At 38.7% G+C, this 13705-nt stretch overlaps 1 protein-coding gene across 1 annotated transcript in view; it reads right to left on the minus strand.

Moving 5' to 3' along the window:
• Positions 1-13705, minus strand: part of CNTN1 (contactin 1) — a 298926-nt gene that overhangs the window by 97977 nt on the left and 187244 nt on the right. The window contains 6 exon segments of the mRNA XM_015558560.1: positions 1269-1284; positions 1654-1808; positions 5665-5791; positions 6838-6962; positions 10486-10667; positions 10823-10922. Of these exon segments, the coding sequence (XP_015414046.1) occupies positions 1269-1284; positions 1654-1808; positions 5665-5791; positions 6838-6962; positions 10486-10667; positions 10823-10922 (705 nt within the window).

Genomic DNA, 13705 nt, shown 5'->3' on the forward strand with positions numbered 1-13705 from the left:
AAAAAGCAATACAATCTGATTCAAAGACTTTAAACATATTATGAGAGGAGAAAAACAAATCCATGAAACATGGTTCAGAGAAATCCTTAGCTGGAGAGGCCTATAATATTGGTGCTCATTAGAATTGAAGCCAAGGTTTTTAATTAAAAGCTAATGTTTCAGCAGCAAATTGAACAAATTGATTCTTCCTTTAACATTAATTCTTCCAGTATCATTTCATTGAATTCTTCATAACTCTTAGACGTATTAACTATAAAAGTTAATGTGTTCAAGGAAGCAAGTGCTATCCCTACACTATCCTTTCTTCCCATCCCACCTCTGTCCCCCACACAGCCATTCTTGTGATCATCCTAATACGAGGACTATGTTGGCATATGATCATTCAAGTTTAAGTTTTTCAGTTTGGAGATTATCCATGTATTTTCAAAAGTTCACTTTAACCTTTCCAGGCTTTAGATACATCAACATAGAGATAACAATGAGAATCTTACTTACTTTATTGGATGATTCTGAAGTAGATTTATCTTATATGCTCTTTAAAAAGGCAAAATATGTTTTTCCTTCCTTATTTAAACCTTTAGTCAGATTTTCATTACTCGTAGATGAAGCCCAAACCCCTTAGCATAGAAACACTTTAGATACCGCAACATAGAGATAATAATGCACATCTTACTTACTTTATTGGATGACTCTGAAGTAGATTTATCTTACATACTTGGCCAGAATGCTCTTTAAAAAGGCAAAATATGTTTTCCTTCCTTATTTAAGCCTTTAGTCAGATTTTCATTACTCATAGATGAAGCCCAAACCCCTTAGCATAGAAACATTGTTATTGATGATCTGGCTTACTATATCTCATCTCTTAAAACTCTTCTCTATTTTCTTCTAAAGACAAGCCATAATAATGATTTTAGTTCCTGCGTTTCTTACACATCCTATACGCTCTGCTTCAGGGCCTTTGTACATACTACTCTCACTGCCTGGAATGTTTCCTGATCCCCCAACTTCACATCTCATTCCTCTTACTTTTCACCCTGACTGTCTCCTCCCCAGTCTATAACCATAGCTTCTTCTTGGAACCTCACAGAAAGTATTCAGTGTGACTTTTATATAAATAATCTATGCAAGTCACATGATTTTCGTATTATCCCAAAGCCACCAAGGCATTGGTAGATGATCTATTCGTTAGGAAGATGAGAAGTTCCTGTTCACTTAAAAAGATGGGAAGAAGTGATTAGTACTTTGAAGTCATTTTTTCATTTTCTTACTGTTATAGTTATTAGGCTAATGGCATAAAATTAAATAAAATATGAATGGATATAGATGCCCTTATGAGGAGAAAAATAAGTTAAAGAGATCCTATTTTATATCTTATTATTCATTATTTCTGTGGCCTTGGGCAATTTACCAAGAATCTGAGTTTCAGTGTTCTAAATTCCCTTATGAATTAATTATAGAAGCCTAAAAATTAAATCCTGATTATAATAGACACTGACAGTATTGGGTAAGAACTTCATTCATCTTAGAACTAGAATATCTTCTGCAAAGAAAAGTTGGAACAAACAACATTTACATTATTTATATGAAAACAAATCCTCTGTAAAATAAATTTTCCCAAATAGTGAATTCTAGTTGGATTTCCAGTTTCTGGACTAACCTGCTGCCATTGACAAGCCACTCGGTCCCTTTACTCCACGAAAATTTTGGTTTGGGTGCAGCTTTGGGTTTGCATTCGATTATAACCCTTCCGCCTTTTGCAGCCAGGATCTTCTTCTTCATAGGATTCATTTCAAAAGTTGGAGCCAAAGCTAAAAGAAAGCAAGTTGTTATTTTTCTCTTTCATTAAAAACATTTCTGCTATTCATTTTTTATTTTGTTTTGATTACTAATCAACAGAAAAGATTAATTTCACCAAATATTATCAGCTATGACCAATACACATTTTGTACTTAATGCTAAAACCCTTTTCTTTTATTTAATAATTTTATGGAGGTATATTTAACTCATCATAAAATCCACCAATTTTAAATATATAATTCTTGGTGACTGCTGGATTAGTATAAGTATTAGTTATAATCAAGTGCTGCATACATATTTACCTTGAAGGTAACATCTAATTCAATTGTTTTGACTGAATTGCACAAGAGAAGTGAAGTAAAAGACTGGAGGAAATTGAGCACCATCATTAATGATGACCCATGGTCATAATCAATACTCTCAACCACGCTGTAAATGAACTGTCCCTCCTTTACAAAGGAGAGAAGTGACAGCTATTAAAATTACATCATTTGCTGAAGGTATCACAGGCAGCACGTACCAGGTAGGATTCACATCAGAATCTAGTTCCTTGTGATTTGCAAACATGCTTTTTTCACTAAGCAATATAACTCCTCCCTCATTGAACAAACATGTATTGAACACCAACTGAGTGCAGGTACTATAAGATGGTAAAATAAACAGAGAGAGCCCTGCCTTCTGGGGAATCCAATTAAGGTCATGATTCACCTGTAGTCAATCTTTACCTCCATGTACAGAAAAATAATTATGAAAAGAAGATATAGAGTCTCATAAAAGGTTACTCCACTGATGGCATGCTCTAACTTTCTTTAGGGTCCCCACAGTTAGCTCATTTCTCAACCTCCTTGTTTATTAGCAGGCTCTAGGGCAGCGGTTCTCAAACTGTGGATCGCGACCCCTTTGGGGATCGAACGACCCTTTCATAGGGGTCGCCTAAGACCATCGGAAAACACATCTATAATTACATATTGTTTTTGTGATTAATCACTATGCTTTAATTATGTTCAATTTGTAACAATGAAAATACACCCTGCATATCAGATATTTACATTACAATTCATAACAGTAGCAAAATTACAGTTATGAAATAGCAACGAAAATAATTTTATGGTTGGGGGCCACCACAACATGAGGAACTGTATTAAAGGGTCGCGGCATTAGGAAGGTTGAGAACCACTGCTCCATTCATCAATTTCCACACATTCCAATCATCTGTAACTATGTCCTTCCTGGAGCATCTTTTAGGCCTAGGTATATCTTTTTAATTTTCAATTTATTGATTGATTTTAAAGAGAGAGGAGGGGAGGAGAGAGAGAGGGAAATAGAGAATGATTCGTTGTTCCACTTATTTACGTATTCAGTGGTTGAATCTTGTGTGTGCCCTGAGGATCAAACCTGCAACTTGGTGTCCTGGGACAAAACTCTAACCAACTGAGGTACCTGGCCAGGGTCAGGCTTGCTTATCTTTATCCAGGTCTTGACTCTTCATCTTCTATTCCTGTGACTCTCAATTTTGTCTGTTCATCAAAATTATCTGAACACCTTGACAAAATACAGATTTAATATTTTGGGGTGGGCCTGAGATTCGGCACTTCTAACAAGCTCCCAGGTGTTGCTACTGCTCTGGCTGCTTTTTACAGCAATGGTTTAGGCTATCCCATTCTTTCCTTAGTCTGAGTTTTGATAACTGACAGATTAAAAAGTAACCAGCCAACTACTGCTGTACACCTAACTCAGTGTGTGTATGGGCTTAGTAAACATTGTGGGTGATATATTACTTGTAAAATATGGGACAAAATTTAAAATGATTATATATATTTTTAAAATATATTTTATTAATCTTTTACAGAGAAGAAGGGAGAGGGAGAGAGAATTAGAAACATCGATGAGAGAGAAACATCGATCAGCTGCCTCTTGCACACTCCTGTGTCTGCAACCAAGGTACATGCCCTTGACTGGAATCGAACCTGGGACCCTTGAGTCTGCAGGCCGACGCTCTATCCACTGAGCCAAACTGGTTAGGGCTAAAATGATTATATTTTAAAAATCTAAATGTATCTAGAAAATGATCATTTTTCTTGAATAGGTTCAGTTTTAATGAAATGATTGATTTGGCATCGTTGTTTAAGTAACTTTATACTCATCTAATATTTTGATTTCTAGGTACAGGATCTAGAGTATGTTCCCATATATTTTAATAGTGGGAAGGAATAAGGGAACATTTTTCCCAATTAAGAAGAAGACATGTTTTGTGTGTGTGTGTCCTTTTTGTTCTTTACTGGGCCTATTAAAAAAACGGGGAGAATGGATGGGAAAAGATCAACCAATGCATATATGCATAACCCGTGGACACAGACAATGGGGTGGTGAGGGCCTGGGTAGGGGTAGAAGCAGGATGGGAAAGGGCTAGAAGAGGTTAATGGGGGGAAAAGGAGGATCTATGTAATACTTTCAAAAATAAAGATTAAAAGGAAAATATATATATATATTTTAAAAGAAGAAAAAAATAGTATCTGGTATAGAGTAAGTATTCAACAAATATTTGGTGGATAAAAAATGACTTTAAACAACTCAAGAAAGGTTCCTAAAGGTAATAAACAAATATATATTGAGACTAATATAAAAATGCCCAGGAACATTGCTCTTAGGCTGAAAATGCTGTTTGCTTAGTTACTACATTAATAGTCATTAAATGGTTGACAGATCTAATGTTTTAATATGGAGAGATCTTCAGCCTGAACTGTTGAATATTCATATTCTTTTGTAATGCATTAGGATAAACAAGAAATTCTAACAGAAAATATAAATTTCATATTTGGAAAAAAAATGTAAATTCACCTCATATGTTCTCCAAGAGTCAAATGGTTTTTTGCCCTCCATACCAAAATAATGTGGTATGAAGCTGAAGCCTGAACATTTGCTTGATACCCAAATGAACTAGATCAAATATATTAACCAAATTGTTTTGCCTTTCTGCGAGAAGAAACGGAATATGATTCTCAATATTATAATAAGTAGAAGGGAAAGTTAAAATTAAGACCTTCATTTTTTAAAAAGATCATTTATTTTTAATACTTCCTTACAGTTCTGTAACTTCTATTCGTAGTATTTTAGTGTCACTAAATTTGTAGTGATAGCAATGTTTTAAAGATTTCCCTTGGTGTAGCAAGAATAAAGTATCAGGGTAAATTTAAAAAAAATGAATATAGGGCACAAGTAAGGGGATTGCTTTTGTACAGGAGAAGGCAGACCTGTCTTTCTCTGGATGAAGAGATGAAAGGGCAAGGAAAGTAAAGATGTAGATAGTTTTGAATGAGGGATGGGAAATTGAAATATTCTATTTCAAAGGGTTTCGATTTTCATGGAGAAGTAAGAAGGCATTATGAAAGTAGAAGTCAGCAAGGGACAACAAGGAGCTTGAGGAATGTCCTGAGGGTCTTGCATAGCAATTGTAGGGCATGAGACCCAGGGACTGATACAGCGAGCGAGTAGACTCCTCCTCTGAGGCTGGGCCATGTGCCTTGTGAAAGCACGATCCTCACTATGTGGTTGTCAGGTAGCTATTTAGCTGCCCAGATATAGGAGTGAACAATTCTTGTAAAAACTGGCATGTGTAAGGTTTTCCTTACCATTCACAACATTTTTTTAAACTATTATGCCCCATGTTGCCTTATATTCATTTACTGTTCTTTAATGAAAGGAAGAAAAAATAATAATATCCTTGTCCAAACCACATTTTAAATGTTTTTAACTTAATAATGCCAGAATATAAAGTGAAATCAAGTATGACCTGCAGACACCCTCTGGTCATTTTTTAATGAATCACTTTCTTGCTGAATGTTAACAGGAACCAGAAACGATACCCACCTAAGATCTTCAACTCTGCATTTGCATAAATAGCTCCATACGTGTTTTCAGCTATGCACTGGTACATGCCAGCATTTTCAAACGTCACGTCATACAGTCTCAATTCTCCTTTATGATACTGATGATACTGAAAGGAACACAAAGGAGAAACATTTCCTCAATAAACTTCAACAGAAATACTTTCATTTAGAAATGGGCTTGGTTGTCTTTTTATTTAAGTACATTATTCTGCCCCACTATGAACTAAGCCAAGGGGAGTAGGATGTCCATGGGGAACTCAAACCCACTTACCATGCTCAGTGGCTCCTATTTTATTCCTCCTACCGAGCTGAGAGCCCGCCTTCCCCATCCCAGCCCAGCTGGGAGGTTACCTTGGGAAGGGAGAGAAGGACACCACTGCTGCCCCTTGCTCCCAGGGCTAAAAATAGGGCTTTGCTCTTACCTCTGTTCCTGTGTGTGGGAAACTGTTTATTGCCTTCACTATCTGATAAGCATAGACAGAGAACTCCCCGAAACCCCACCCGAAGGCTGGGTGCCTTTGAAGCCCTAGCAAAGCTCAGAGCTAGACACCACCTCTGTTTGTCCAGACAGTGGTAGCTGAAACTACTCCCCCATTTATTATTATGTAAATCCTTGCTGATGCGCTAGTCTGCCTGTTGCAGGGGGTCACCTGCCTAAGGGCTATGCTATGGGTGCATTCCAGAATCAATAAAAGCTTGGTGAGGCCTGAGCACAGGGAGGAAGTCCTTCGGGACTTGCCGCCTGGTCCCCCAATATTGCAAAATTATCTCGTGTCTTTTTCTCTCATTTGTTGTGCGGCTGCTCTTTCAGATACCGAACCCTACTCCACGCAGAACGTGGAGGGAGTCTTACTCGACACCTGTGGGTCAGGAAAACAGTGGCAAGAAAAAGAGGACAATATCATGGAGTGGAGACAGATGAGTAAAAAGAGGGGTGGAAGTGGAACAAAGGGAAAAAATAAGGAGAGAAAGAGAAGTTAGACATAAGACTGCAGAAAGTTGTTTACGCTGAAAGAAGATAATTCATGTTCACTTTCTTGCTTGTTTTTTCAATGAAACATTTTTTATCAAAGGGCCCATGTCTCCTACTCTATTGACTCTGCTGATATACTAGTATTTATCTCAGGACCACACACTACTTGCACATACATACCACATAGCCATTTTTCAGCCATCGGATAGTAGGAATGGGCTTCCCTGTGGCCACACAAGGCCAGTAGAGGTCACTGCCTATATCCACCTCTGTGTCATTGATATGCTCCACCCATTCAGGAAATGCTAAAAAATAAAGAACAAAAAATTAAGAACACTGTAAATGTCAAATGTAATTCTCAACATTCATCATAATCTTCAGTATGAATAATGCTTTTAGTTGACCTTCATGACATCAGCTATGTGTGTGTCATAAAATCAATGTGAGAGCCATTGAAAGTGAATTTCATAGGTCTGCAGGTAAATTTTAACCTATGTTATTATAGCAGGAGTTAACCATAATTCAATTTATAATTATTTTTCTATTTGTGAACCATGTTATATTAGAAAGTTAATGCATGGATAGCAGTAAAGTAATTTATATTTATAACATAAATCTTTCAAAATGACCAAGTTTTAAAGAATTATGTCTTAATGATGACACTATCTCTTCCTTTTTAGGATAAAGAGTCACTTTTTTCCCACTCCTTCAGATATATACTATCTTTCTTTTTATGTAATTTTGGCTAGTATCCGCAGTAACTTGACTTGTTCACTAAAATAAACTTTAGATGTTATAAACTACATATAGTAGCTATAAATGGTGAAATCTATGCTTGAGAGAAATTGATCTCAGCCTCTTCAACTGATCCGATCTATTGAGAGCTTAAAAATGCTAGGAATGTCCCCCCCCAAAAAATAATATTTATAGAGAGCAAACAAATAACCTGACAATCTTTTTTTAGTATTTAAGTTATTTAAATAGTCCAAATAGATGTAAGTAAATAAACTAATGTAAAATAAAGGAGAGAACCTTAGTAAAGTATTCATTTAATTTTCTTTGAAAATAACTTTAATTATATTCATTTTATGACCAAATCAATAAACATATCTTTTATAAAGTACTTAATGTGTATAAATAACAAAGGACCTAAAACTTTAAAAAAAAATTTTCACCTAAGGATATGTTTCCATTGATTTTTAGGGAGAGAGGAAGAGAAGGAAAGAGAGAGAGAGGAAGAGAGAGAGAGGGAGAAACATCAATATTGGTTGCCTCTTGTATGCACATGGACAAGGGATTAAACCTGTAACCTTTTAGTGTACAGGATGATTCTCCAACCAACTGAGCCACCAGGCCAGGACGAGGCATAAGACATTTTTATGATCTCACTGAACTCCATCAACATTATGTGTATATATGTCTACATATGTATTTTTATAGTACATCCTATATAATAAAAGCCTAATATGCTAAGTGTCCAGTCATCCAGTCGACCATTCAACCAATCAAGGAGTAATATGCTAATGATAGGCTGAGGCCACCAACTGCTTGCTATGACATACACTGACCACCAGGGGCAGACGCTCAACTCAGGAGCTGCCCCCTGGTGGTCAGTGCAGGAGTACTGCTCAGCCAGAAGTCCTGAGCTGGGATCATGGCTGGCGAGCGCAGCAGCAGTGGCGGGAGCCTCTCCCACCTCCTCTGCAGCACTCAGGATCTCCGGCTGCCTGCTTAGGCAGGTATATATAAAGGGGGCATGTACTCCACAGATAAAATATGCTCCTTCCAGTCTGGGAGCCAGTGCTAAGTTTCTGACTGACAGCTTAGGCCTGCTCCCTGTGGGGAGCAGGTCTAAGCCATCAGTTGGACATCCTTCAAGGGCTCCTGGACTGCAAGAGGGTGCAGGCCAGGCTGAGGGACCATCGCCCACCCTCCCCGAGTGCATGAATTCCGTGCACTGGGCCTCTAATATAATATAATTTAGTATGTTTTTTGCTTATAATTATGTTTTACCTGTAACATATGGAGATTATTTTAAAATAAATATTCATAACATGTTATACTAATTGATAGAGATTTTATTCTGTATATAATATTAGTAATACATAAAACAGGAATATCAGCACCATTTCTGCCTTAGCCTCACACAGGTGACACAGAGATGTCATATTAAAAATGAGAAGAATAAATAATTGAATCAGCTTGTTGCAGCCTAGATAAGATTTAATTATGCACTCCTCTGCTTGCTTGTTTAGATCAAAAGATAAAACTTTGCATGCCTCATTAGTTCAGAGAAATAGCAGTTTCCTTAAATTACCACCTATAAATATCTGCTCTGTCACCTTGATTCTTCTAAGAATTTACATATTAGACAGTTAAGAACTCTACTCCATTGAGAATCTGGAGGGTAGATTTCTTAATATGTTGAATTAAGACCAATCTATAAGCGCTAGAAACCAGACAGAGAGTGGCAGCTATATTTAAAAATATGTAAGAGTTCTAAGAAGGATTTTTCTCCCCTCTGTAGGCCACCCATGTATATTTGATGTGTATCAAATGAGTTTTGTTGGAGTATTAAATATATAAGTTTGGAGGGCAGAGAAAATGTCTGGGTCAGAGTTTTGTGACTGAAATAAAAAAAAGAGGTTCAAAGATCAAATCCCCCTTGCTCCAATATTAGAAGGGCACGAGTTCAGAGGAGGAGAGTGGTGTAGGAGGACATTAGCAAAGTGGGGGTCCAGAGCAGAAGCCTAGAAGGTGAATCATGGAAGAGGGAGGGATCGACTATGGCAACTGCTGTTGTCAATCAGGGAAGATATACCTGAGAAATGACCATCAGCTTTGGCAAAAAATGGATGTCATTGGTGATCATAAAAGCAAAGGTTTCAGTGGAAAGGTGGGGATAAAAATCAAATCAGAGTATATTTAAGAGAGAAAAAAAATGGAGGCAGCATTTTTAAAGAGTATACACAATTCTGTCACAATTTTTATTACTTTTTTAAGGAAAGACAAGAAGAAAAAAATGGGGCGGTAGCCAGAGGTAAAATGAAGAATTTAAAGAAGGGAGAAACAAGAGCCACTAGATGAATAATCTAGTAAAGAGAAAAAAACTTCTTATGTTGTTAAGGAGGAGGGATGTCTGGGACAATAACCTTAAATAAGTAAGAGGGGTAGAATCTGTACACAAATGGAGGTGTTGGTGTTGGCCTCAGATAGCAACTGAATTTATAATAATAAGAGATATGGGTAGAGATGCAGGTATTGGGTAGATGTGGATGGGAGAATGTAGAATTTCTAACTGAATTACTTCCATTTTCTCTATAAGATAGGAAGCCGAGATACAGGTTTGAAGGAAGTAGTGAAGGCATGAAATGTTTACCTAAGAGAGTGGGCGAGTAAGGGGACCTGGGAAATGTAGTATAATTGCCGGGCAACACTAGGGTTCACTGAAAGTTAGTGATACATCATTTACAATGAATTAACCAACATGGAATGTTTATCTCAAGGCAAATTCAAGTTCCTGGCTCCAGGCACTGAGAGGCAGAGAGCTCGATTTTTCCAGGGTTAGCCTCTGCAAAGCTAACAGACAAAGCAGAGAGATGAGTGAGCTGAGAGGGTTTACAGGGGAATGATACTGATGGATCACAGATATAGTATATGCGACTTAATTAGACATAATTAATGTGACTAATTAGACATAACAAATATTTCATGATTTTGCATCATGTACTATACTTCACTGTTATTAAATTATTAATCACTACGTACTACTAGTTTTTTAAGTATGAAAATGGCTGTAAATTTATAAAAACATTAGAATATATCTACCTTGAACATAAATTCTTCCCTGGTGTCTGTCCTTCCCTTTAATATTCTCAGCCTCACATTCATAAGTGCCTTCGTCTTCGAGCTGGATGTTGAAGATCTTCAGGACGGCCCCAGAGGTGCTGATCTCGGCAGTGCTGGGCATGGGTTCCAGGACCTTCCGCCACCGGATGTCAGGAACAGGGCTTTAAGTAGGAGATGCAAGAGCTGAGTCCACAATGCTTAGGAGGCAAACTTATATTTATGTTGATAGCTAAACATTTACATCATTTATATTTTTTAAAAAAAGCACAAAATTAATGTATTTATAGATACATTAATGAAAAATGTACATACTTACTTGCCAAGGGCAAAACACTCCAAAGTCACATTTTGGCCCATCAATGCATATATGTCCTTGAACTGAACTACAATATCAGCAGGATATGGTTTTGTTGTCCCTAATATTAAGAAAAACGAAAACACCCATGAGTTAATAAACAAAATACTGTTGTTTTTTTACACTATGATTCTTTTTTTATGGCATTAGAATTGATTCAATATAGATAGCTTTTCTCTGCACAGGTTTTGAAAAATATCTGATCAGTCACAATATGCAGATTTATTTTTATGCATATTATGTATACTAGAGGCCCAGTGCATGAAATTCATACACAGGGAAGGGGGGAGGGAGGGCTGTCCCTCAACTCAGCCTGCACCCTCTCCAATTGGACATCCCTGTCACAATCCAGGACCGCTGGCTCCTAACTGCGTGCCTGCCTGCCAGGCTGATAGCTCCCTAACTGCTCCCGTGCCAGCCTGACTGACGCATAACTGCCTTCGCCTGCGGGGCTGAGTGGACTGGGGGACTGAGGCTGGATGAGGCCGGATGCTGCGGGGACTTGGTGAGGCAGGACTGAGGGGATTGGGGGACTGAGGCTGGATGAGGTGGGGCTGAGGGCACTGAGCGCCACCATCTTGTGGCTGTGGGGACCACCATCTTGTGAGGGCACGGCAGGCAATTAGCATATTCTCTGTTTATTAGATATAATGATGCTAAGGAGAAAAAGAAATACATAATCACCTGAAATATAAGCCAAAATGGAAATAAATGATCTAAAAACTGTAGCAGCCAAGAAAGATAATTGCAAGTGGGTATGGGAATTTATAAATCTTACCTTTGGTTTAGGTCAGTGGTCGGCAAACTCATTAGTCAGCAGAGTCAAATATCAACAGTACCATGATTGAAATTTCTTTTGAGAGCCAAATTTTTTAAACTTAAACTATATAGGTAGGTACATTGTTATTAACTTAATTAGGGTACTCCTAAGGCTTAGGAAGAGCCACACTCAAGGGGCCAAAGTGCCGGGGTCCAGCCCCGGGGGTCCACGGGTTCCCAAAGGTGTGGACGGAGTCGGCGAAAAATGTTTTACATGGAGACAGCGTTCAGAACTCTCCAGCTCTCTTTAATCTCTGTGGATCTTCCTTTGCCTGGATGAGGCCATAGAGAAAGATCCCAAGGCAAGCTGAGCCTTTATTTTATAGTGAGAGGTAAACAAGGTATTGGTTTCCATAATTACACAGTTCTTGTGAGTTTCACTTGTTTTGGCCACTTCCTGCACTTCCCTCAGCCCATTAGCTTCCCAGATAAGATCTAGAGAGCCTCATAAGGTCAAGCCTAATTATGCTAAGAGGACTGTGCCCTCTAAGCAGGGAATTGTTTGTGACTTTGCCCACACTTCAGTCCGAGGCTTAACCCTATATCAGCTCCCCACACCAAAGAGCCGCATGTGTCTCGAGAGCCACAGTTTGCCGACCACTGGTTTAAGTAGAAGACCTTGTTGGTAGTTTTTAAGGATGGAGAAGAGAAATACAGAATAGAGTCAGAGATCTAAGGAAGTTTGTTTCATAAATATAAAAAGAAGCCCTGACTGGTTTGGCTCAGTGGATAGAGCATTGGCCTGCAGACTCAAGGGCCCCAGGTTCGATTCCAGTCAAGGGCATGTACCTTGGTTGCGGGCACATCCCCAGTAGGGAGTGTGCAGGAGGCAGCTGATCAGTGTTTCTCTCTCACTGGTGTTTCTAACTCTCTATCCCTCTCCCTTGCTCTCTGTAAAAAATCAATAAAATATATTTTTAAGAAAGGAATATTGACAATGTAATATCTTAACATTTATTATAAGTGTGTACATTAATGTGGGTTAAGCAAGTATGATTAAAAACATCAGGCAATTAAAAAGAAGCAAAAGTGTAATGCAACCACCCCTCTTCCTGGAGTCTGCAGAATTCCATGCCTTTTTAGAATTGAAAGAGGTTGTTTTGGATTGAAATCAATATTGGTCTTGCAAGCTTTCTGTCAGTATCTTGCACGTTGGTTCTAAAACTCCCTTAAAGGCAGAGTGCATCTTGAAGGTGGGGGAGCCAGCCTATCTTGGGCCTCTTTATTCTGCACTCCATCAGCTGGGCCTGTACCAAGACTCAGAGATGGCATCTCCTACATGAAGGAGTGACCTTTCTTTCCCTTTCACTCATTCACTTAGCATCTATGTGTCAGTGGCTACCAGTGTGTGAAGTACCATGCTGTAGGCTAGACTTCAGAAAGACCAGCTTACATTTAGTGTTGGTTATCTGTGCCATTTATTCCCCTCAGAGCAAATCTGATGCACATCTATGCAAATAACTGGAATGTTCCACTCAATCATTTGGCAGGAAGAACAAGTCCACCAGCCAAAGTGCATAGGGCCCAGAAACTGGAGAGAGATGGGAGACATTTTCTAATTAAATCAAGGGAACAGGTCCTCATTTTTCATTAGAAACACTGTGAAGTTGTTCCTCCTCTCAAGAAGCTTATACCATGATGCTGGTCCCAAAGACAGAGAAGAACAATTGAACCTGAGCAGAGCATCACTGGCCTGCATCTGTCCAGCCAGCCAATGGGTTTCCACTAGCGTGGACAGAGTCTAGACCGGGAAATAGGTCACTGAAGGCCCTGTGCTCAGATTGGCTAGCCCACTGGAGTTTTGCCTGAGTTGACAAATTTCTCTTTGGGAAGGTCTCTGAGCAAATCTCTTCCCAGATGAGAGCACCTCAGTTCAGAGCTGTTTTCATAGAAAGAGGAGAGGGAGAGGGGCAGTTTGGTACTTCATGGGGGGTGGGGGAGGGACTCAGGATCCCTGAGGAGCAGTGCAATTTCTCACCTTCCCCTCTTTGTTAGAGCATGCCTCAGGGGAGGTTTGCGGGGGGG

This window comes from Myotis davidii, unplaced genomic scaffold (genome assembly GCF_000327345.1).
Source record: "Myotis davidii unplaced genomic scaffold, ASM32734v1 scaffold290, whole genome shotgun sequence".
Classification (NCBI taxonomy): domain Eukaryota; kingdom Metazoa; phylum Chordata; class Mammalia; order Chiroptera; family Vespertilionidae; genus Myotis; species Myotis davidii.